The 25,180-nt window shown below is 36.2% G+C and overlaps 1 protein-coding gene across 5 annotated transcripts; it reads left to right on the top strand.

Moving 5' to 3' along the window:
• The first annotated feature begins 713 nt into the window (after window positions 1-713).
• Window positions 714-24,750, top strand: LOC134534772 (modifier of mdg4-like). Of its 5 annotated transcripts, none has more exons than XM_063373328.1 (6): window positions 714-842; window positions 975-1,358; window positions 11,064-11,165; window positions 14,006-14,354; window positions 16,744-16,812; window positions 23,217-24,750. In XM_063373328.1, the coding sequence occupies exons 1-6, from the start codon at window positions 834-836 to the stop codon at window positions 23,474-23,476; spliced, it is 1,173 nt and encodes a 390-aa protein (XP_063229398.1). In that variant the 5' UTR covers window positions 714-833; the 3' UTR covers window positions 23,477-24,750. The 5 variants fall into 5 exon arrangements, with proteins under 5 accessions (XP_063229398.1, XP_063229400.1, XP_063229399.1 ...); XM_063373329.1 differs by having other exon boundaries at window positions 743-842; window positions 16,744-16,803; XM_063373332.1 differs by having other exon boundaries at window positions 749-874.
• The last annotated feature ends 430 nt before the right edge of the window (window positions 24,751-25,180 follow it).

Genomic DNA, 25,180 nt, shown 5'->3' on the forward strand with positions numbered 1-25,180 from the left:
CAGTGCGCGCGAACTTGTTGCTGTCCTTGGGCATTAAAAGTGTCGGGGCAGACAGAAATTCGGAAACATACATGTTGTTAAGGAAGGTTACAGTTTTCATTTGGCATTTAGCTCATAAGGGGCCATTACTTGTTATGAGCCCTAAGGAGGTTTCAATATAAGGAAACATTTTTGAAAACAGACCGCCTTTCGTTGGTCATGCTTTTAAAAATTATAAACTAAACAAGGTATTTATGAAGTTTATTATACTGATTTGACCTTAATATTTATGAGTTAGCAGTTTAGTTTGGTAATTTTAAATGCTGGATGTCTTAATTAAATTTTTGTTTAAAGGCCTGCATTCGGCAGGCGAAGCATTAGCGTGCAAGGATGAAAAGGCGCGCTAACTTGTTGCTGTTGGTATGCATTAAAAGTGTCGGTGTAAACTGATATTCTGTAATTTTTTGTTTGTTTAGGAAGGTTAAATTTATTTGGCAGGTAGCTTTACGAGCCGATCCTTGGTCGCTAATAAGTGTGATATAATATTATATATTTGCTTATATTTATCCGGTTTTCTGTATGAATAAATTTATCATTTCCTTTTTTAACATATTTTTTGATAATTGATAATGATTAATTTATTCATTGTTATAATTTAATTCCTCTTCCTCTTTTTATACTATTCTTTTATTTTGAAAAAAATTCCTGGTTGATATTTTTGGAATAGTAAAATTATCATGGCCACCTTGTGTTTGTGTAGCTGTTGCTGTTGCTGTCGCTGTTCAAATCCATTTTTTTTTACTCCAGTGTCACAATGTAGATTTTGAATTTTTTTTTATAGTGATTGGTGAATAATGTCAGTGGTCAGAGAAATTTTTTTCCTAAGCATGTGAAAGTCAGGATAAATTGTTATTATAGGTTTTCTAGGTAACCTGGTGTAAGACGGAGTTTTATCGAACATATTAAGAAAAAATCTGTGATTATATGTTCCTCAGGCGAAGATGATGGAAGCGAGAAGCGAGCAGTTAACCCTGCAGTGGGACGACTTCCACAGCAACCTGTCGACGAGCTTCCATTCGCTGCTGCAAGGGGAGGAGCTGGTGGACGTGACGCTCGCGGCCGACGGTCGCTTCATCCAGGCCCACAAGCTGGTGCTGTCGGTGTGCAGCCCGTACTTCAAGAGCCTGTTCAAGGCGAACCCGTGCCAGCACCCCATCGTCATCCTCAAGGACGTGGGCCACAAGGAGCTGGTGGATGTGCTGCAGTTCATGTACCGCGGCGAGGTTAGCGTCGGCCAGGAAGACCTCGCCGAGTTCCTCAAGACCGCAGAGCTGCTGCAGGTCAAGGGACTGGCGGGGGACGACGCGGACGTGCCCGAGGTTGGTACCCGTGTCCTGTAATGTCTCCCTTAGGCGTTGCGATGGTAGTCATTGCTGCTAATGTTTCCATGTCGGTCAGTCGTACAGGTGTTATAGATGGAGGGGTACAGTCAAGAGGAGAGGGGTTGTCACCTTTAGCCTTAGCTACTGGACCTACTAAAGGCGACAACTCCCGCCCCCGGTCTCAGGCCACTTTCAAAATGCACACCATAATGGAACTTTGCATCATAAGCCCTAACTTCATGTAAAATCCAACCCATGCTAAAGGGGACAGGTAAATGCATAATGTTAACTAGACAGCACCGTAAAACCCAAGCAGGATAGTGTCCTGAAGTAGCAGCATAAATTAATCAAAATACCAAAATAAAAATATATGTTCCTTAACATCCATTTATTTACACATTTAAAAAAAAGTACAATAATTGCAAAACTGCAAATTATAATCATACTGACTTTCACGTGGCAATGAATTTAAACTAAAAATAAATACAAATATAAATACATTAAAAACTATATAGAAATAATTTATCCCAAAAAGCTAAATGCATGATTTTACACACGAGATAATAGCATACATATTTCTCGTATCTTTCCTTTACCAAATAGTAGCCCAAAAATATACCTACTTAAAACTAATTAAACTTAAAAAACATAACATATATTTATGCGTGTTTATACTAAAAGAGGCTAACACATTTATCATTAAAAAAATGACAATATCTTATATATAATCTTAAAATACTGCAATATAAAATTAATATTACAATAAAGTATTAACATTATATTGGCTGTTAAGAAAAGTTCATAGCCCGGGCAGTCTTTGCCGCATACTTAATTTGAAAGTCAAATGTGTAGGTGATGACAGCAACTGTACACTGGGTCTCTAAACGGTGTAACTCTACGTTGCTGGGTTTTGTTATATATTCTCTGCACTAACCTTCCGTGAAATAAAAGTTATACTCTGCAAATTTATTTTAAATATTAATCGAAGCAAAATCCTTTGTGACTTACGTAGGAGTTGTTTCACACATCTTTGCACCATGCAAGAATCTCCTTTCCCCAAATATAGTTGTAAGTGGCCACTTACTTGTTTTCTGCAGAGCATCCAAATCTGATTATGACTAGCTTAGTCATATAATCCTAAGGTGTCTCTTATAAAATGACACCTTAATACATACACACGCAACAGCATGCCAATTAACTGCATATGACAGATAGTTATGAGGGTGGCAGCTTCCCCGTTTTACGTTTCACACACATTCGCGTGGATTATACACACTCAGTGTTACTTTCAACACTTGTGAAACCATATTTGCTTAAACATAAAATTCCAAAGCTTTGTAAATTTGAGGCGGCAGCCTGCCGACGTGCTCCGTCTCGTTGCTCGCGCGGAACTACTCCTAGCCCATCAGCTGGAGAGTCTCACGTCACACCACCTCTCTCGCTGATGTCACGACCACACGCCCGTTCTTTAGCAACACAGAAAAATAGTTCTGGCAATATATTAAGTCTTATGTAATTTATACATTATATTTAGGCCTAAATACATTAAAAAATAATCATCTAACATCGTACACTGAAATAATAACACCGTAAATCAGAAATATTCATTTTCCAGCAAATTACGGCCTTCGGCCTGGGATAAACGGCCAGTACCTCCCATTTCTTCTGAACCTAAACAAAAAAATAATTAACGAACGTAATACATATTTACTAAATAATTAACAGAAAAATAAGTAAAGGAAAAAAAAGGGAAATTTAAATAGAAAATGAAATATAATTCAGACTAGCTCTAAAATGCCGGAGACGTAACACAAATGTTACAGGGTAGATTTGAATCTTGGTCCATAAGAAAGCATTGACTGTCATTTTGGTAAGAGAAGTTGTCAGGTCATTGGTTGGCAACGGCTCGGTGAATTTGGCTTCACTTTCGCTATCATATGCGCCATCTGGAAGCTACCTGTGGTTAGACCAAAGTACACTTAAGTCTTGCCAAGTTGTGACCTTATTATCCCCTGTAACACAAAGAATTAATGTGAATATTGTGGCAGGTATTTAAGGCTGTGTGACTAATATTTAGTAGTGGTATAAATATTAAAAAATTCTGGGGTATAACTTTTCTTTATGCACCCTTAAGAAAAGGAAAAAAAGGAATTTTCGAACAATCTGTTCACTTTCTTAAATTACAGACCATGTAGATCATAGGACAACCTCATTATAAAAGAATTTAAAATATGAGATGATCTTGCTTATGCCAACCTCTGTAATAATTTGAATTAATATTACTTTCAATGAACGACAACCACCAATTTAAGAAATCTTCCAATGTAAGGCAACTTCTGTTTCAGACAACTACAAATGTAATACACTTGAATATATGGGTACCTCAACTGTGAAATAAGTTGAATTATATCTCAAATATAAAATTACTCACTATTCAAAATTATTATTTAATACAGTAAAAATCTCTCCATGCTCTAGCTTAGGTGGGAAATAGTTTAAATTAAATTAAATTAAATATACGTTTATTTTTCCTTTAAAAGGAACGATTTATAATTTTGTAGCATCCCAGGACTACACGAATCCCAACAGATTACAAAACTGTGGTGTGCGACGAGACAGTTTCTTTAACATAAAGTTCCGTTACTTAAAATTTGCAGAGCGAATTGTGTACAAATGAACAGAGAATTTAAAAATAAATGTAAAAATAAACAGTTCGAAAGTTTCATTTCATTCGCTTATGTTTATTCATTATTATGTAATATATTAAAGAACGTTCTTAGCATCACGGGCTTGCAAGTTGCACACAAAAAATTGTTAGTAAAGGTTACAAAATGAAATAAAGTAATAATTACAAAAATACAAGTTGTGAATACGTAAATTAAATAAATTACTTCATTAAATTCATTCAGCAAATATAAATATTGGTAGTACAAATAACTCAAATCAAAATTATAAATTTATAGAATTTAAATAAATTAATGAACTTTGTGTTTGCATCATATTACTAGTTACACATACCTATAAATAACTACGTAAAATTGCAATAGACATTAATGGATACAACGCATATATGAAATATTTGACACTCAATATAAGTTACAATATCATGGAATATTTAGATTATGATGCTACACGTGCGTTTAAAGATCTCAAACAACATTTATTGTACTGCAGCATGTAAATTACAATGTTACTACTAAAGGGCTGAAACATTAAAGGCATATATGTGCCAGTTAATCTTCAGGGTATGAAATTACATAAAAAAAAGATGTTAACAAATTGACACACAACAGTGTAGCAAATGAGCTTTACACCAGTTACAAGTGTGTTTAATGGGCACAACAGAAAGGGACAAGAAGCCTGCATGAAACGTGAACAATTCTAATGCTTTACAAAGCAGTAATGAATTACGTGAAAGAAAAAGAAAATAGAATTTAAACACAGCGAGATTTACAGACGCCTGGGAAACGCCCACACCCTGCATGGCCTCATCATTGTTTGTCGACTTCAGTGCACAAAATTTCATTACAGCAAATGTGCTCGAAAATTAAGGTTTTAATTTAAATGATAGTGATCAAAACAAAACAGAAAAATAGAAAAAGGCACTTAAATTATCAATTAGGTTAGTTAAGTGCAGCAATCGTCCACATCACACAGAAATGACGAACTCAAAAAAACTTAAACAACACTTGGTCTTGCAAAGCCTGAGGTTCCGGTTGCGGAGGTCAGCACCGCGCTGACCTTTTATCAAGCTAAACACACAGCTACGAAATCTGACCATGTAAGAGGCAGATGCCTCGACAACTCCCGTACTGATGATGCGTAATGCAGGTGTAGAGCGCGTGCGCCAAGCAGAAGAGGGGTAACATAAAAGAAAGAGACGTTATAGCACTAGAGAGAGTGGAGGGGAGGCAGCCAGCATTGGAGAATACATCTTCCTAGCGATGTCCTCTTCAATTTTTTAATAATTTTTCATAGATAATTGATACTTAATGAAGAATTTTTTTTCCATTGCATTTTCACAGAAGTACCTCTCTCGTTTGTCATTATGTTTTGTTAAGGAATAGCAGTATTTTACTTTTCATATTGTTTTTTATTTTGTTTTAATTATTCTAATGGTTTTTTAGGGAGCACCATCTTGCAGAGGCGGATTTAAGGGGGGGGGCTTCTGGGCTGAAGCTCCCCCCCCCCCCCCCGCCAAAATCAGAAGCAGAAGTGTTTCAATTTCCGGTTTTTAATGAGTTACTGTTTTTACTCATAACTGGAGAACTGTGCGTAGTTCTTCCTTTATGTAAATACCAATGCTCGACTCGGTTATTATTACCAACATCGACACCGAGCCAAGGATGCCTTATCTGTGGCTTATATGTAAGAGCTATATTAAAAATGCTAAGTTTTACGCTTTTCCTTTCTCTAGTCACACTCCTGCTGTGGTTTAGCAGTTTATCAACACAGCAGCAGAGTGGAGCAATGATTATGTCCGCACACTTATTATTTCCTAGCATCCAGTAACTTTTACCATTGTCAAGTTGGGCTGCAACCCTGTAGGGCAATCCTCGCGATATTTGCCAGGGGAGTGTGCTCGCTCAATCACCCAGAATCTAGTGACATATTACGTTGTCAAGTTCAGCTGCAACCCTGCAGGGCAACCCTGGCATTGCTCGCGCACTTCTAATTACCCAGCATCTTTCTAGTGACAATTTATGTTGTCAAGTTCAGCTGCAACCCTGAATCAATGACGAGGGTATTTTGACTCATCCTACCTGTGTAAACCATACGGTATTGTGTAATAGTTTACGACAAGGTTTGCAAAACAAACGTAGTATTATTTATAAATACAACTGTATTCGTGTTTTGTGTTTAACAATGTCCAAACGAAAACAGACAGATTTATTATCTTTTGTCAAAAAAGAAAAGTACTAATGCTTCTCTTGAAACAGTAATCTTAGGTTTTAATAAAAGTAATGGTGTAGCTGCAGCAGTTAACGAAGTCGGACAAGAACAAGAACCTTCTACAGCCGTATCAACATCGGTGGATCGAAGACCTCCAAGTCCTAAACCTAGCACGTCCAACGAGTTTGCATCAAATTCAGGTACACACATTTTCTATACAGATTCACATGATATTACCAACTATGTGTGCCAAAGTCAAACCATTTCCTTTGAAGAACTATACACTGTGTTTACAAAACCTTGGACCCCAGCTGAATCATATGTTTTCCCATTAAGTGTTCAGTCAGGCCAAAATAGGAAATTCAATTTGAAATGGTTGCATGATTATCCTTGGTTGTCCTATAGTAAAAAATATGAAGGTGTATACTGCCGAGCGTGTGTTCTTTTTGGCCCGCAAGAAGCTGGGGTAAAAAGAAAATCACCTTTAGGGAAGCTGGTGAAGAAACCTCTTTGCAAATACAAACATGTACTTGAGAGTTTTAAGGAGCACAGTAATAATGAATACCACAGAACAGCTCTCTTCAAAGGTACTGAATTTGTTAAAAAACATGAAAACCCTGCCCAAAAAAATGGTGTGTTGTTAAGACTCTGAGGCCAAGAAGAGAGTGGCAGAAAACAGACGATGGCTTATTCCGATTGTAAAAACAATAATTCTATGTGGCAGAGAAAATATTGCGCTTCGTGGACATCGTGATGATGGAGACATGGACTTGGAAGAAGGAAAAAAGAGAGAAGGTAAATTCAGAGCATTGTTACGATTCCGTGTGGATGCAGGAGACGAAAATTTGGAATCTCACTTAAAAACAGCCCCAAAGAATGCAACATTCATTAGTAAAACCATCCAAAATGACTTAATCAATTGTTGTGGTGAGGTAATTGTTGAGAGTATTGTTGACGAAATAAAGAAGTCCAAATACTTTTCTTTGATTGCTGATGAAACACGAGACAGTAGCTCGGTAGAACAGCTTACTATATGCATACTGTATCTTGATACTGAATCATGTACGATTAAGGAGATGTTTGTTGGATTTGTTGAAGCCCATGACACGACAGGTGAAGAGTTAACAAAACTCATAGTAGAAAAACTACAGATGCTAGGCCTGGATCTCAGTTGGTTGAGAGGACAGGCGTATGATGGAGGGTCCAACATGTCAGGTAGATTCAAAGGGGTTCAGGCTCGTATCAAAGAATTGAATCCTTCGGCTTTATATGTACACTGTGCGTCACACCAGTTAAATTTGGCATTGTCACACTCTTGTTCCGAACCAAGTATAAGAAATGCTACTGGTATAATAGCAGATTTAATTAATTTTGTTAAGGATTCGCCCCAAAGAGTGCAAAAGCTTGGGAAAATCTACATTGAACAACATCCAAACGAGAAAAAGCACAAATTACTATCTTTGTGTGAAACACGATTTATCGAGCGACATGATGCAGTGACACGCTTTCTTGGGATGTTTTGATTCAATTGAGGCCTTTTTGACTTTGACAGAAGAAGAAAAACCTTCAACCAAATCAGCAGGACTCTTATTTGCTATTCTCCGATTTGACTTTATTTTAACATTACACATCCTAGGAACAGTTCTTGATATAACAGCAGCTTTGTCTCGTGACCTTCAGAGCCCAGATGTTGATCTTCAGTTGTGCTATGCCATGGCAAACACAACCATTAAAATACTACAGCGATATCGTACAGAGAGTTCATTCTACAGTTGCATTTACAAAAAGGCAGTAAATGTAGCAACGCAACACGAAGTTCAAGCGAGATTACCCCGTATTGTGAAGAGGCAAGTTCACAGATCCAATATACAGGAATCTAACCCAGAAGAATACTACAGGAAAAATGTCTTCATTCCATTTCTTGACAACCTGATTAGTGAATTATCAACAAGATTTTCCCCAACACATGCAGACTTGCTTAAGTTGTTTAGCCTTGTTCCAAAATTTTCAGCACAAACTGAGGAAGACGAATTGATCAGCATTGCTCTAAAATACTGTGAGGACCCAAGTGAAATCAAGCTCAAGAATGAGGTGGCTATGTGGCGTGAGCATTGGAAAGCAAAAAAGGGACAAGCTTTCAGTGCTATTGTTGCATATTGCGATCAATCTACAAGATTTTACCCAAGCATAAAACAACTTCTTCACCTGCTTTGTGTTTTGCCAGTGACATCTTGCAGTGGAGAAAGGAGTTTCTCTACTATGAAACTTACTAAGTCATACCTTAGAACGACAATGCGCGAAGACCGACTGAATGGCCTCGCTCTTATGAACATTCATAAACATAACATTAAGCTCGAAGTTTCAGCTGTAATCCATATGTCTGCCCGATTGCAACCAAGGAGGCTGCAATTTTTGTACTGTGATGAATAATTTTTTATGTGAAGTATTGTACAGAAGTGAATTTTTAGATTCTGTCTAACAATGTTTTTAAAAAATGTTTTATTATTATTATTTACCTGTTTGTATATGCCACTGACATATATGCATATCAAGTATATCTTTAGTTACGCTGATTTTCCGTGTCATGATGTGAAAAATCTTTAAGAAACAAGCAGAATAATGGTAGCACTTTTAAACAATTTTAATCATAATAATTATTTGATACCCGTTTTCCCAGAAAAATTATTACTTTTTCTGCCAGTGATATATTCTACATTGGAGCATGAAAAATGCCCAAATAGCACCATTTTGCACTTTGGAATCCTAATTTTCCCTGGGGAGGACCCCCGGACCCCCCCTCCCCCTTAATTTTCTGAATGGGTGAGAAGCAAAATTCTGATCAAGCCCCCCCCAATCCTAACTTCTAGATCCGCCCCTGCCATCTTGCACAATCTGTCCAAGTCCCTCCATGATATTGAGGGCGTACGGTGTTATGGAGAAATTATCGGTACTAAATAGTGGGCGCCACCACGTGAGTGGGCACGTGGACCCGGCGAGAGACTCTAACTCAGGGCGTTACGTGGCCCGTGTGCGGCGAGATATTTGGCCCTCTAGATATTAAATGCGCCACTCTCGACCCTACCTAAGCCCGCTCTCAGCGTCTGGCACGCTTCTACCACGCAGTGGGCTCTCAGGGCGTCCCACACGCCGCCGACCAGGTTGGGGTCCCACGTGGTCCCCCGAACACAAAGACACGTAACACAGTTAAATGGTTTATTGTACTCACTATTTATTTCCGTACACGTTCCTTCACTGGTATAACTGAGAAAACGCCCGAGGCACGAATCGGCTTAGGTGAAGAGGCGAACCACGCACGTGGTCGCCGCAAGGCAGCGACACGACCGCCCTGGCTGGCGGGAGAGAACGACTGGGGTGAGATCATGGTTTGCAGGTGGCAACATGGCGCCCTTCGCGCCGAACACAATTACCGTTACAACACTCTGCGATTCCGTGCCCCGGCGAAAGTTAAGTAAATAATAAATTACATTAATTAAATATATAAAAATTACTGGCAATTTAAAATACATTACTGTTTACGTAGTTAATGAGAATTATTATTATAAAACATTCCTACCCTCGTCCAAGTCCGTGCCTATTCGGGTCCGCCCTGGCAACGTCTATAGTTTTATATTTAACATAATATTTAAATTGAAGAAACACATAATTGAACTGCAATAAAACACTGGGGCAAAAGAATAAAAGAAAAAGGTTTACAATATTAATTAGCATACTTAGGGGTGCGGCGCACTGCAGCTAGGCGCCCTCTTGCCGGGCTGGAAACACACGCACACACGCACGCACGAGCGGGAGGTTTGAACTGAAACGGTGGTTGGGCGGTGTCATATCGGGCTCAAAGGGGCCGCAGGCCCGGACGACGTCAATATATTTGTTAGTTTCAGAAGCCCCACTGTTACCACATCTACTACAAGCTTCTTTATTTACTTTACCACAATTTTGGCTGTAAATGCCACTCTTTCCTAGTTCTCAACTACTTTGTCTATCACTTCTTTGCTGGCATCATACTTCAGTCTCCAGAAATTCTATTAAATTAGTATCCCTTACTAAATGCACTGTCTTATGTGATGTAATAGTAGCTGCCAACGTCTACTGTTTTTTTCCTTCAGTATTTTGTCCTAATTTGTACTAAGTGTACTGTTTAAATAATTTGATATATTTTTATACCAATTGTAACAGAACCAAATGTAAGGGGGCCATTCTTTGTTATCTGACACCACCAATATTTCCTTGGAAGGAAAGTGATAGGTTTGGAAGTGAAAGGGATTTTGGTTTGGATTGGGCTGTGAGTTTGTATGATCACTCTTGAAGTTTGAGAAAAACAGTTTATTTGCTTAACACTGTACTGCCCTGTACATGGATGGGTCGCTGGCTACTTCTATTCTGAGAATCAACATAGGACTTTGGTCATGAATATCCGCCACCCAGCACGTGACTAGGTGAGTCTTGTGGCCTGAACTCTACTCTCACTAGTCTCTTAGCGACAAAACATTATCTCTGGGTAAATTCCAATTTCTGGTCTAACATTGCCCCTAAAACAACCATCCCTGGGGCTCACCAAACATAAATGGTTATTTATAATAAACCTGCGGCACTAAAAGTACTTGTCAGCTCGACGCTCGCTTGGGGCGCGAACGAGAGGCAATGCATTGCAAGGTGGTAAGTTCTCTGCGGCGGAAGAAAGAAGGAGGGTGGGAAGACAGTGACTTGGGTGCTGCATCTGCATTTTATTTATAGGTATGTGCTGTTAATTTTTTTTTTTTGTAATTTGCTGGATTTTGTTAACCTTTGCAGGAGTCCAAGGAACAAGAAACTGCAATAAAATATGTTCCATCTGCATCTCCGCCAATCTCACAGAGAAGCAAGATCAAGACACCACTTGGATCTCCTGCAAATGTGAGTTTTTGCTATCATGAATGTGCAAAGTTGATTTATTTATGGAATATCTTTTTATGTGTGTTTTTTGGCAAAAAATTATAGACCTTCGCTGCGTTGTATCCAAGAACAAATTCGAACTGTACTTTTCCTTGTATTAGTTCACTTGGAAAATCACTTCAGTAATAACATGAGGAAACTTACTGAGCTAGCTGCATTGGTAAGGGTGCGATCATCCACTGAAAACTGCATGGGTTGTATCAATGCCAATATTTCTTGTATTGAACATTTTCTGTGGCATCTCTAGCTCCATGGGCTGTGTACCACATCCTGCATCCTGATGTGTGCAGAGTGTGTCTGGTAGGAAGACTTCCTTGGATTTGTAAGGCATCACACAGAATGGAAGCTGAATTGACCACATGTCTGTTAACATCTAGGTATTTTTCTTCATATTGCTGCACCCAACATTTATTTAGGTGAGCTAAGAAAATACGTTACAAAACATTAAAACTCAACTTTCAGCACAGTGATAAATATTGTAATACATTATTAACTAATTTAACTGTAAATATATCATTTATTAATAAATTCTGCACCAGACTTTTAATATGACATTCCTGTACTGATAGGTGACCCACATGAAGTGAAATCATGAAGTGAAATGTAATACGTAAATATAAACTTTAAAAACATTAACATTATGAACTGTCCCCTCCTGTGCGTGTGTCTGCCATGAACTATGCTCCATTGTTTCATTGTTTACATTTTGAGAGCATCCTACAGACACAGTACCTCATGGACCAAATTTCAAATAACTGGAAGTGGGGTTACACACCTGTAATCAGGAAGCCGCGGGAAGTATTTTCATTTTAATTAAGTGCATTTTTATAAAACCTTTTATAATACAGCAGTAATAACTACATGTGTTGTGGTGTATGCACCACTACGTAACATTTATTTTGGATTGTTGTTTAATGTGATTGTTACGTTAGGTGCTAAATCTGAACCAATCCCAGTAAGGTGTCGGTACACCGGCATATAAACGCCAGATCCCGTTTATCTGGGGAGTTCCTCATACCTGCGTGGACTGAACCTCGACACTCAGCTGTATATTTAGGTGCCAATTTGGACTTTGTGAACTTAGAAATTTTGAAATAGCAACTGTCTTTGTTGTAGGCCTAGGGACATGCAGCATCTTATAGCCAAATATTCAATACAGGATTTGCTGGGCGGTGTTATAGGACAGTGCATGTGTGTGAGTGCGACACAACAATAGCCATAAGTAAGTCGCTCCGTCGGCCATCCTATTTGTGTTCCCTATGCTGGCAGCTGTTTCTACCACTGCACACCGCATGTAACAGTTCTTCTTTATGCCATTGGAGGTCATAAACAATAGAAACACAACCATATAATTTTCCCTAATGACAATCTGTGTCCAATTGACATTTTGTAAACAAGTTATTGTTCGCAGTTGCGAATATCAGTCTAGTTTGGACCAGTGGTCCTTTGAATAGATTTTGTGCCAACTACTGGGTTACTGCTAGCTGGCAAAATTTATAATATAAAAACTAGAAACCTGAGAAATTATTGTAGCATGAAGACTATAGTTTTGTGATGGTACTAACTGTTTTTGTAGGAGTGTCTGACTTACCTTCCAGTTTTAATTTGCATTTGTCTCACACAGACTACTTATCTTTGTTTTATTGAAGGACTGACCTATAGTGTTTTGTTTACATCCTGAGCGATCCTTGTTCACACTGTTAGCTATCAACAAAGATTGTTATTGTTTTGTCAGTCATAGGTTTTGCAAGCTAACCTGGTAGCTTTGGTATATATGTTGGAAAACGTATAATTCTGGAACCATATAAAAATCTATTTTAAAAACATAAGTATTTTGTTCCATTTTAGATAAGCATCCCTGTCTCACTCTTAAGGTTTTGTCACAAGTTATAGACAAGTGTGTGTGGTTTTTGTTGATTATTATTGCTATTGCAATTGCAGTACTTGTGTAGTAAGTGGCTGAAGTGGGTTGACTGCTGGATCAGTATCCAGTACACTGCCAATACCACAACACAAACAGCAGTGTACTCAATACTACCACGACTGTATTGTGCTACACAGCACCCACACTACAGCGGAATATACCACAGAGGGGCAGGCTGCATACGCAACCATATATATCATAATAACACTCTACTACTAACTTAACACGAGCACTACACACATTCCTAATATTGATTTTAAATATGTGGATGAAATTGGTTAAATTATCATCTTGGAAGTGCCACCTAATCCTCTATTTATAATGATGTGATGTAAACAATAAAAAAAAGGGTAGTTACCTTTAGCCAGGTTACTTGAATTTATACTAGATGTTTATACTGTAGCATAGTGTAATACAGTATATGTGCTATTTCATTTAATAATATGTACAGTATATGCAATAGAGTATAATATGTGCTATAATTCAATAATACAGCAGTGTTAGATCAGGGATGATGCAGAATTTTAGAACGTCAATAAAGTTCTATGGGAATACAAAATTCAAAATAATATACATACAATTATATTTGAAAAAAAAAAAATTGAAATAGTTGTTCTATGGCAATATAAAATACACACAAGTTTTATTGTAAAATAAATAAAGGTATATCCAGGTGTTCAAAGACAAAAACTGCTAGAATCCACCAAAAAAAGATTCTGAATGCAAGCTGTTCGATTAGTGCCATTGCAGAATGTGGCAAACTGATTAATGCTGGATTAAAGAGGGCCAACTGTAATCTAATAATACTTCTTTGATTAGATCTTGCTGGTATCTTTAATAATGTATAGGAATTCCATACTTGGTATTAATGTTTAAGGTTGTGGCTGAAACACCGATCAAGACTGTAATCGCTCCCAACCAAGAATTTGCACAGCAGCCACCCAAGAAGCGAAGGTGTCATGAACAACCCCAGTACAGTCCCCAGGGACAGTCACCTCCCCTCCCCCAAGCGACCGTGCTGCAGACGGCCATGATCACCCCCAGCTCTGGTTGTGAAGTCAGTGACTCGAGTAGAAAAGTGGAGGCTGTCGAACTGCTGATCTCCAAGGAAGAGTCCGTGGAAGTAGACTCTGACATTGAGAAAAAGAATGCCTCTTTTGAAAATGGCTCTGACTTATCAGAATTCAGTGAAGGACAGAGAACTCAGTCACTTCAAGTCTGTCAAGGTATACATATGGTTTTGTAGTGATAAAATTTTTAATGTGTTTTAGAAGTATCTCTAAGTAGTAAAACATTTAATTCAAAATGATAATGAATTAATCTTTAAAAGATTTGTGCAATGGGAGTGCATGACTTGATGTAAGTTTTTGGACATACGCCATTGCTAAGAACTTTTTCTGTTGAAGAAAAACTTTCTTCAACAGAAAAAGTTCTTAGCAATGGCGTATGTCCAAAAACTTACATCAAGATAATGAATTAACTTTTAAGCTATAGACTGTCTCACTCTTAGATTGCAGTGAATGGCTTGTGGGGCGCACTGTTGCCAAATCACTTAACACATTGTGAAATTCAGGATTTGTGTTTCTTTGGAATTATAATTGCACAAAAAAAGCTTTTTAAGGATACATATAATAATTTATAATATTGTATACAAGTACGCTAATACATTTATGATAAATTGGCACTTTTTTTTTACTCTTAACAAGAAATCATTCACACACATTTATTAGTATGAATTCATACAACAATTGTAACGTGAACTTGATAAAGAAATTAATAATAACACATACCTTTTAATCACTATCGCTACTGCTGACCAAAGTTGACCAAAGCTTTAACTGCATTGTTCACACTAGTGTTTTCTGAAAAATACTCAAATACTTTCAATATAATCTTGAGCTCCTTCTTCGTAGCTTACACAGAGATGCCCACCCCCCCTTCCTAACCTAATGATGCCCCCCCCTCCCCCCCGAAATTTTTTATGCCATTTTCTCAATGATTTTATAATTTTATACTTTTTTTAGTATTATATTTTATCACATTTTGCATTAATTAAAACTGATTTTCTAATACTAATTTTGGTCATATCAGGTAATATTTCCATCCTGAACCGACAGATACCAAACTGTTTTTGTTGAGGATAGTGCGGGGTTGCCAATTTGATTTACAAGATCCCTTTCAATTATCAAAGCACCAGAAACGTATTTTCACATTAGAAGCTATAATTATGTAAATAATATATACATTTTTCTCGTCTTTTAACCACCACCCCCCTGAAATTTTAATGACGCAGTCTGCGTCGTTACCCCCCCCTTGTGGGCACCCCTGGCTTACCAGTGTAGTTTCTTTTTGGTATACCAATTGCACAGTTCACATTTTAATAATTCACAATTAAGGCAGAAAATAAAATCATATATTAGAATAAATAATCCATCAACATTGGAAATGCAATGAGTCATTGGGTACAATGTGTCACTTGATTGCGAGACTCAGACTAACTGGCAGGCAGGTATCCAGATATGTTTGTCAAATGAAATAGCTAAACTAATGCAGCCTTTATGTTTTAACTTGCTTGTAGGACAGAACCTCACTTCTCCTGAAACACAGTGAGTAAGTATCTATTACAGCATGCTCTTGTGCTGATAAGACACATCTTCACAGTTATGGACTCGAAAACTGTAGGAGCAAATGAGATGGTGTTGCTTTTAAAAACAAATTCCATTCATTGTGAACATCTTTGATGCTTTGGACCCCATCTGTAATAGCAAAAAAGTTTGCAGTTGATAAACTTTTTGATGTGTCAGTTTCTGAGGAAATGCATTTTACAATTTTAAAAAAAATTATATAACTGAAACATGGAGCATTTTGTCTTGAGATTTATTTGGTGATGTCCTAAAACATTAATTTACTCACAAAAAAAAGTGAATTGAATACACTTGTAGGTTATTTTTCTATATGATACATTTGGAATACTTAAAAACAGTTCCCACTGAAGAATTTAAGTTTTAAAATTTTTTTTAACCCTTAAAATGTCATTAGGTATGCAAATTATATCTTGCCTGATGGGTATTTCAGTGCTATACAATATGCAAAACCCTTGTCCAAAAACTACAAATTTAATTTTTGTGATATTCTGCACCAGTGCATAAAGAAACACGGACAGTGGTAATGGCAGTCAGCGTTTGTTAGAAAAAGAAAGCGCCCATTTACTTCCACACTGCATTCTAAGAATGGGATGTTCTATATTGCACAAAGTATGGAAAATCTCTATAAAGAATGGAAAATAAAACTTGTCAAGGAACTGCTGGAAAAGTAAATGAAATAATGTAAGGTCATGAAATTTTTCATTGGAACAAAAGAACACGTAGAAGGATTACCAACCCACTTTTTAAACCATTTGAGTAAAGAGAATTGTTAAATTGTGAATTGTGTTTTTAAATAAAGTTTTGGAGTGGACAAGCAGAACATAAGTTTTGAGGATTTTGATTAAAAAATATAGTTACTTGTATGCTACAGTATATAAAAAAAAAGTATTATTTATTTATTGTAAAGAATTTAAAAGTGATCTACATTTAGTTAGTGTGATGTAGCTTATGTTGAATTTTATTGTTATAGAAATGGGGCTTCCAGTCGGGCCGTGCGTTTCCTCACGGGATATCAGCATTCCGCAAGAAGGCGAGCAATGTAGGAAACTGATTTTCTGTCCTAAGACATAATGACTTGATACAGCACGTGGATAGTAATCACTTGGATGTACTCGATTGAAAGTTTAAAATTGATCCACGTAAATCATGATAATATACTTATCTCTATTTTACGTAAAGAAAATGAAAACAACATGAGCATATTACCCATTAGCCCATTATTAATTACATTATACACAGAGGCTTGCATGTTTACATTTGTAATAAAATTAATTTTTACACTATACAAACAAATATAGTTTTTTGAAGCATTCCTTTCTCAGAAAAAGACAATGTCGTGCCACTGCCACCACTCCAAAATTTTCAAGCTAATTACAATTGATGAGGCATCCGGAAAAAGGGCACGTAAGAGATACAGTAGAACCTCATTATTACGATTACTGGATATTACGAGAACTTCGAAGATACAAGAGTTTTGTAATGCACCATCAGTTTGAATACGTTAAACATACATAATTTGCCTGGTAAATATGAGTGTTTCCTTGTTGGCTCTTCCGTAAGTACGAGTGATTTAAATGGCATTTTGAAAAAAAACATTCACACAGTTAACACAAAGACCGCTAAAAGAGTGATGAGGAAGGAAGTGGTGTTACTGGTGACAAGCAACGTGCCTTGTCTCTCGTTTCACTTCTTTCTTTGTGGGCGGGATTGTGGTGACTAACATCATGCTCTCTCTCTCTCTCTCTCTCTCTCTCTCTCTCTCTCTCTCTCTTCTCGTAAGGCGACGGCTACTTCCCCTCCTTTCTTCCGCTTCCCCTCCTTTTTTTTTCCTCATCCCGTTATTCCCCAGCACATTGTCCTCTCTCTTTCACAGTCTCTTTCTCTCGCTAACCTAGGTTGAATGTTGACATTGAACAAAGGTGCTTTAAAGGCACCTCCTGCTGGGAGTGAAGGAATTTTTCAGCACCGTAGAGTGAATCTGTGTGTTGTTATGTCAGCCAAGGTTCTCCCCTAGTAGCTAGCTGCCGTGCTGGCTTTCGACTATAGGGGGAAATCTAATAATAAACCAGCTTACAAAGGATGCGAAACCTACGCCCTTCCCTTCGTGCAGCCATCTTCTCTCTCTTCTTTTATTTTCCTTTCTGCGCTTCACTTATCCTCCCCTCCACGTTGCGACCGTGGTCCCAGCTGCTATCTTAGCTGTGTTCCATTGTTCCCTCATGCGTTAGACCATTTCATTCCCGATTAAAACAAAAACCATTGCAGATACAAAAAAAATCAGAGACCTTTTCAATTTTTTATTTAATTTGCTACAACTTTTATTCAATGCATTTTTCACTAAAGTTAATGGTTTTCGAGTTAACGGTGTGAAATGAAGACTTTTTAGAAAGTTCAGGAATCTTAACTTTGACTTAAAATTTTCTATGTTCGGTTATTACAAGTATTTGTAGTTACGAGAATTTTTCCCGCCATTGTCAGTTCTTGTAGTAATGAGTTTCCACTGTATTGAGCCATATGATCTTAAAAACATTCTAGTTTTAATTAGACATTTAAATAAAATAAGTGTGTTATGTGCCCTTTTGCCAACCAGGGGTTAGGTTTAAAATAATGTGTACTCTAAGATCTAAAAAATTTTAATATTTATTTATTGTACATTCAAAAAGTATAAAATATCTTGGTTGCATAAAAAAGTATGAGGAATAAAAATAACTATAGGTGCTGATCACATGAAAGTTATGTGGCCTATGTTACTGATTAGTCTTATTCAATATTTGTTCAATCCAATCACATTCTTTTTGGGGCAAGTGTATACACAAATTTCTTACATCATCTATTTTACAAGCACTAACAGTGGGAAAGGGGATGGTTGTTAGGTTAACATTCTTTAGAGTTTCTAAATTGAACGTTGCCAAGTAGGTGAATGGTGTGTACATTGGGAGGTTTCTGAACACACACAGACACTTTTAATGTAATTCATCATCACAAATTTCATTATAGTGAACTTCCTTAAATTAGATTTTGGTGCTGGAAGAAAAAAGTTGGATAGTGCTGTTACTCAATCTTTGACCAAGGCTCGATCCATCGTCATTTAAAAAATTGAAGGATTTTCTCTATAAGTAACAATAGCCTCTAACCAAGGACTTGCACTTTCAATCACGTCCCTCTTCTTTATTTTTGAGCGAACAAGACCAAAGTTACGGTCACACTGGCTGAATGAGTGACCGCATACGGGATATAAATGAACCATGAGTTTCTGCAAGCCAGGTACAGAATATAGTTACATTAGCATTCAGGTTCTGTCCTCCCGTTGCATCAGACAAAACTAAAATGATTGTTTTGGTGTTTGGGAACTTATGCAAATTTTTCTTCAATGTGTCATATACAAAGGAAACTACCGAGAATCTGTTTTTACTCGCTTGTGTTTCCATCTGGCAATAAAAGTATGATGAATTGTCATTAAACACATGAACATTAAAGACATATAGCCAAAGACATCTTTTTTAAAACTGGCTGTTCACACTAAGCTTGGGAATAGGGTAGTTTTGAGCATAATTAAACTCTACAACGAAGTAAGATGTATTGTCATCTTTAGCCTTGGAAATAAAATCTGCCCTTAGAGAGTGATGCTTTTTGTATTTCCTTTTGTGGATTTCCATATTCACTTTGCAAGGATCGTTTGCATATCTTAACAACTTTTGGGAACACTCACAAGAATCACCAATGTCTGTCTTAAGACATCTAAATCCGTATTTAAAATGGTTTTCAATCAGCTTACGTTAGTGTTCAAATTAAAGTTTGAGAGACCTGTTGGTCGTTTCTTGATAATAGATCTTAAACATATTAAAAAGGCTTTTAAAAGTGAGTTCTGGAATTTCAGAGTACTTTAGATTTGTTTTATGAGCACGATAGTGGCTTAAATCACTAGGTATTAGTTGTAAATGAGGCTTCGTTAAGTCTACAACATTACCACGTGACCTATGTGGATGGTTATTATGAGTTCCACGCAGTTCTTGAAAATCAGCTACACTTAAAAACTTAAGACTGAACAACACAAAACCTTTTAACAGATATCTGAAAAATAGTGAGTAAAAACTTTTGACACACCATAACTTGAGTGCCATTCTGCTTCATGGAATAAGACCAAGTTTTGAGATGAGGTTTCTTTTGATTGTTACCAATGTTGATATTAGCAGACAGCGTCATACAAACTGATAGGTAGGCATCTTGAAGTGCCTTGTTTTGCCCATTGTAGAATGAGTCAGATAAGTTACATTGGTCTTGGAGTGGAAAATGTTCATAACACATATTTTTACAACATTCACTAACCAAAGTAAAATCTTTTGATGGAACTACTTCACCTTTGTGTGTAACATAATCTTCACCTTGAACTTTACTAATTTTTGAACTTCCTTGTTTCTTATTTACATACCTTCCCATCAATCGTGTCTTCTTTTTAACTGGCTCAGTTGTACCGTATTTACTTGCATATAGGTCGCCATCGCAGATAGGTCGCACCCATAATTTGAGGTCTTGAATTTGGTATTTAAGATTCCCCCCATATAGGTCGCACTGGTAATTCATTACCGCGCCGTGCACGGAGATAGGTCATTGTACTCGATCAGCTGCTGTTACTGCGCGCCTGCTGGCTTTCTTTGTTCACTGAGCTGCGTATGCGCAGTATAACTCACTCTATGCTCCGCCCATCAGCATCCAGCCAATAGACGCGAGCTTAGCGGAAAAAAATATAAGCTCCACCTCCCGTGTACCAGTTTTGTCCAGTTCTAATACCAGTTTGTTGGTATACGCACCAGTTTTCTCGCTGCCGTGACATGTTCAAGTTTACGTTTATCGTGATGTCTTGATACCAATAATTAATTAATTACGATCCCCAGAAATAAATTGTTAGTTTAAAAAATATGCGTCAACTGTACAATACTTCCGAAATTATAAAATACGTATAAAACAGTTACCACGACTCCGCTCATTTTATTTTGTGAAGTTTATGTCTCGTACCAGTATTTCGGCTAAGTTGTGACATAAATACAGTATCAGAACTCACAAGCAGCCATGTTTGTGTTTACGTTTTTCCCTGTGCATTTTAGATTGTTTCCTGCTATAATTACTCGGACTTTTACACGCCTAGGCTTAAATTATTACATGTTTAGAAATAAAAGCAACTTTTCATGTTATAAAATATGTATATTTTGCGATTTAAAATGTTCATTGCCAACTATAAACGTTACGTTTTTCACGATGTTTTTAGGCCTACTAGCTAATCTTATCTACTCTTAAACTACCCACGGTATTTTCTGGTTGTTTATGGTTGTTACGTGACGTAAATAGCGGGATGGATTCGATTTTTGAGTCGTAATTTGCGTGAAAGTATTGTATTGGACTAAATGGGAACTAAATAGGAACTAAACGGGACCTGAAGAATATAGTGCAAATAACGGGAAAACATAAATAAAGGTAACGTAAATAAGGGGTTTCGATGTATGTGTACATTGTAAATAAATTTGCCTATACCTATATAAACTTATTTTTCGCATTTTAAAGCAAAATATTGCAAAAAAAAAAAATTCCTCAAAAATTTTTAAAAAATTTTTCTTCACATATAGGTCGCACTTCATTTTTTCCCCATCGAATCTGGTAAAATTGCCGCGACCTATATGCGAGTAAATACGGTATTCATCACTGTAGTTAATTATAATTAATAATGAAAATTTAAAGCACAAACTACAAGAACACTGTATTACTAGGTTATGTTATGTTATGTTTCAACATGCTCAAAACTATGAAACATGTGTTTACAAAAACTGTGCTGCTGAACTCTTAGTGTTGAGATATGCATTGAACTGAAATTTTCACAGAGTATTCTCACCAACATGGCGTGTTAGAAAAAATGATGGTCGGAAAAAGGGCACAAAGCCGTATGTGCAATTTAAGATAATTTTTGCAATTCATCACAGAAACAATTTGCAGACTTATCTGAAAATTTGCACATTTTTAAATATTAACTCTCTTTGAAATGTTGTACATTTTCAATAGTGTTTTTGATGCCATTCTTGCGATTTAATTTGCGAAGACATTCGAACAAAGTGCAGCCTTTAACTTTAAGTTTCTTTTAATTTTGAACTTTTAACATTTTAATGATTGTTCCAAATAATTTGCATGTGCATTAAAGTTGTAGAAGTTTCAGGTTAGTATTTTTTTGGCATCGGTAAATAAACCTCAGTCATTAAATAATAAACTCAAATCCTTATAAAAAAAACATATATTTTATTAGCATTCTGTTTGCTTTTAGTATTTTAAAATAAAGAACACTACATGGGGATAATCACCGACGTTAAATAAATGTGCAGCCCCCATGCAAGAACAAAGAAGAAACGCAAAGGGTCTTAAATTTCGTCGGCCACGCCCCGTCGGTAGCTCCCATTGCTCTTTAGAACAGAAATTAGTTCATAACCCAAGGAAGGGCAAGCTGCAACTAGAACAAGCCTCAGTCAAGTAGCCGAATATAAAAACATGAAGCCTCTCCTCCGCACCTGCGCGGAGACATCAAAAGGGTGAGCTATAAGGGGGAGGGGGGCACAAAAGAACAAGACGTCAGAGGAAGGGGAAAGAAAAGGAAAGGGTGGAGAGAGGGAGGAAGGGTAAATGCACATGTCGGAAAAAGTTCAAATGCAAGTGAAGCATTTCTTCGATATATTTTTGAGCCATTGATCAATCGCGACCTTTCAATACCATGATCACACAATGAATAATGACCGAAATGACTACCTTGCATCTCAGAGGAGGGAGGTGGTCACGGTCTCCCACAACCAATCACATACAAGCTTAGGACACACTTTAAAAATCAGCCAATCAAAGCACAAGTTACAAGAAATGAAAAAAAAAACTGCATACATATAACTAGGGAATTTTTCCTTCTCTGTCTCTTTTCAATTCTGATGATACATCTGTCCTCGAGTTTCCACGCTCAGTGAGGAACTACCATTTCAGTCTCTTTCTTGCACTTCAGGGCACACCTGCCTTTCTCTTTCCAACACTGGTGTGGGTGTTTTATCATCACTTTGCATCATTATGCTTTGAAAGTATATTAGTAAAACAAGTAAAGAAAAATGTACATATAACTATATCTGAAAACTTAAACACCCAACCAAACATATAAAAATAGTGGCTTTGAAAGTTTAAATTAAGTAAATTAAAAGTTATACTTAAAAACATGAACTAATGAGAAATAAAAGCAAAAATACATATTGCTAACATACAACTACCCCTGAAACACATAATAAGCTGTTATTTGCATTGAAACAGTAAATGAAACCAAAAACTAAAAATTGTAAAAAATAAAATATTTATGGCAATGTTTTATATGTTGAGAGGTTAAGGGCATGCAATGCTATTACGTACTAAAGAAAGTATTGTTGGATATTTTTTCAGGTGTCGTAGAATTTGTGCAGAAAGGCAAAGTTCTGGCGCTGGGTGACTTCCTGTACCGCGTGGTGAACCGCAAGAGCAAAACTAAGCACTGGTTCTGTTATGAGCATAGTAAGTTTAAGTGCCGGGCTCGTATCAAGACCAGTGGTAGTAGCTTGATTGTCACTAGTTTGAAGCATAATCATCCTAACAATGCTCAAAAGATTCAAGAAAGAAGGTGGAAAACATGGCTTTCCTCATTTTATGTATTTACAAACAACTGATAAAGAAAATATTTACATAACTTGCCATTGCACATCTCAATTATCTTTCTCCATATGAAGTGCCATATTTTAACTCACCTTGTAAATTTTTTGTATTTTTTGTTTGAAAGCATAAAAAATGTTGAGTTGTAATTGCAATTTAATACATTGCCATAATACTCTGCTTTTCCCCAAATATAGTGAATACTATGTATATATAACTAACCTTTAAAGACCATATTTGTCTCTTCTGGACTGAAAATATTGTTTTCAAGTTTGTGTTTTTCCATTAGAAAATACAATAAATTTGCTGTAGCAATTGGTTTCTCTAAAAAAAGTATCTTTAAAATGGTGGCACTCATATTAGGGATGTACCAAGGATAGGACGTCTTAGACTTAAAAAACTTAAAAGTCTAACATGCATCATTTAAAAGTAAAGGTGTACAATAAACATTTGTTTTTTATATAGTCTTAGACAAAATTCAAATGAGATCATGAATATCCTAAAGAATGAAAATGAGATTGAGAATCTAATCTAATTAAAGCGACTATAATTATTTATTGTTATCACAAAATTAGTGTAAATTTGACTCAGTAGTTTATTATTTACTTATTACTGCATTGAAACATCAGATTTATTAATACGCTGTAGAAACAATATTTTTTAAATGTTTAATGTGATTTCAAAAATTCTATTTAATAAGAGAAACACAAAAGCTTGCTCCAAATATTTACATTTGATGTGTGTGTGTGTGCACGAGTGTGTGTAGACACACACACACTGAATTTCTTTTATTTATATTTGAATATAGTTAATTTTTGGGATTCATTAATATTAAACACAGTTGTTTAATTATAAACGTAATTTATTTTATTTCAAATTAAATGGCTCTTTTGAAGAAAACTCTGAAAAGTTATTTCAGTAAATTATTAAAAAGGAGTTTTCAACTGATTGAAAATGTATAAAGGTGAAAATTATCTTTTGTCAGATAAATTGCCACTGTGCCTTATCAAACAATTTTTTATATGATGGTTAATATTTACAGAGGAAATTACTTATTTAAATTTAAAAATAAATGCTAGGCAACTTAAGTCTTTTTTCTTATGTATATTGGGGTATAACTTAAATAATGTTCCATAGTGCCAAATGAAAGTATGTTACCATATAATTTGAATTAAAATTGGTGATTGTAAATTTCCATAAAAATTAATTTTGCTAAGCTATGCACATTTTTGAGAGCTTTATTGTAGCTGTTCTCAATTAGAATTTTTGTTAAATATACACCTGTGGTAAACTTTGTGTGTTTTAATTTGAATGAGTGTGCTTCTTACCTTATCCAAATTATGAAATGAAGTTTTTTTTTTATTGTTTAGTTTTCTGCAGTGGCGACTGTTAATTAATGAAACTTGTGTAATATGTATATGATGCAGGGGGTGTTTTTCACCTAAGAAAATTTTTAGATATTATTGTGAAAATGCAATCTATATAAGTGGCAAATTTTGTTTTAGAAATGTATAATTAATGGTGGCTTCGAAAAAAATTTATTCTAGAAAACAAATAAGGAATTGATGACCAAAAATTGAATTATACAAAATGTATCAAATGTAATTCATGTCTAAAAAATCTGTCTAGGAAACATCAATACAATCAATTTTTAAGCTTAAATTGACAACATATATATTACTCCAGCCACTTGAGCTTTAAACATTACTGCATATAGCAAG

This window comes from Bacillus rossius, chromosome 8 (genome assembly GCF_032445375.1).
Source record: "Bacillus rossius redtenbacheri isolate Brsri chromosome 8, Brsri_v3, whole genome shotgun sequence".
Classification (NCBI taxonomy): domain Eukaryota; kingdom Metazoa; phylum Arthropoda; class Insecta; order Phasmatodea; family Bacillidae; genus Bacillus; species Bacillus rossius.

Coding starts and splice junctions, on each gene's coding strand:
- LOC134534772 (XM_063373328.1), top strand. Junction 14,355..16,743: donor GTCACTTCAAGTCTGTCAAG/GTATACATATGG, acceptor TTATTGTTATAG/AAATGGGGCTTCCAGTCGGG. Junction 16,813..23,216: donor TCCGCAAGAAGGCGAGCAAT/GTAGGAAACTGA, acceptor ATATTTTTTCAG/GTGTCGTAGAATTTGTGCAG.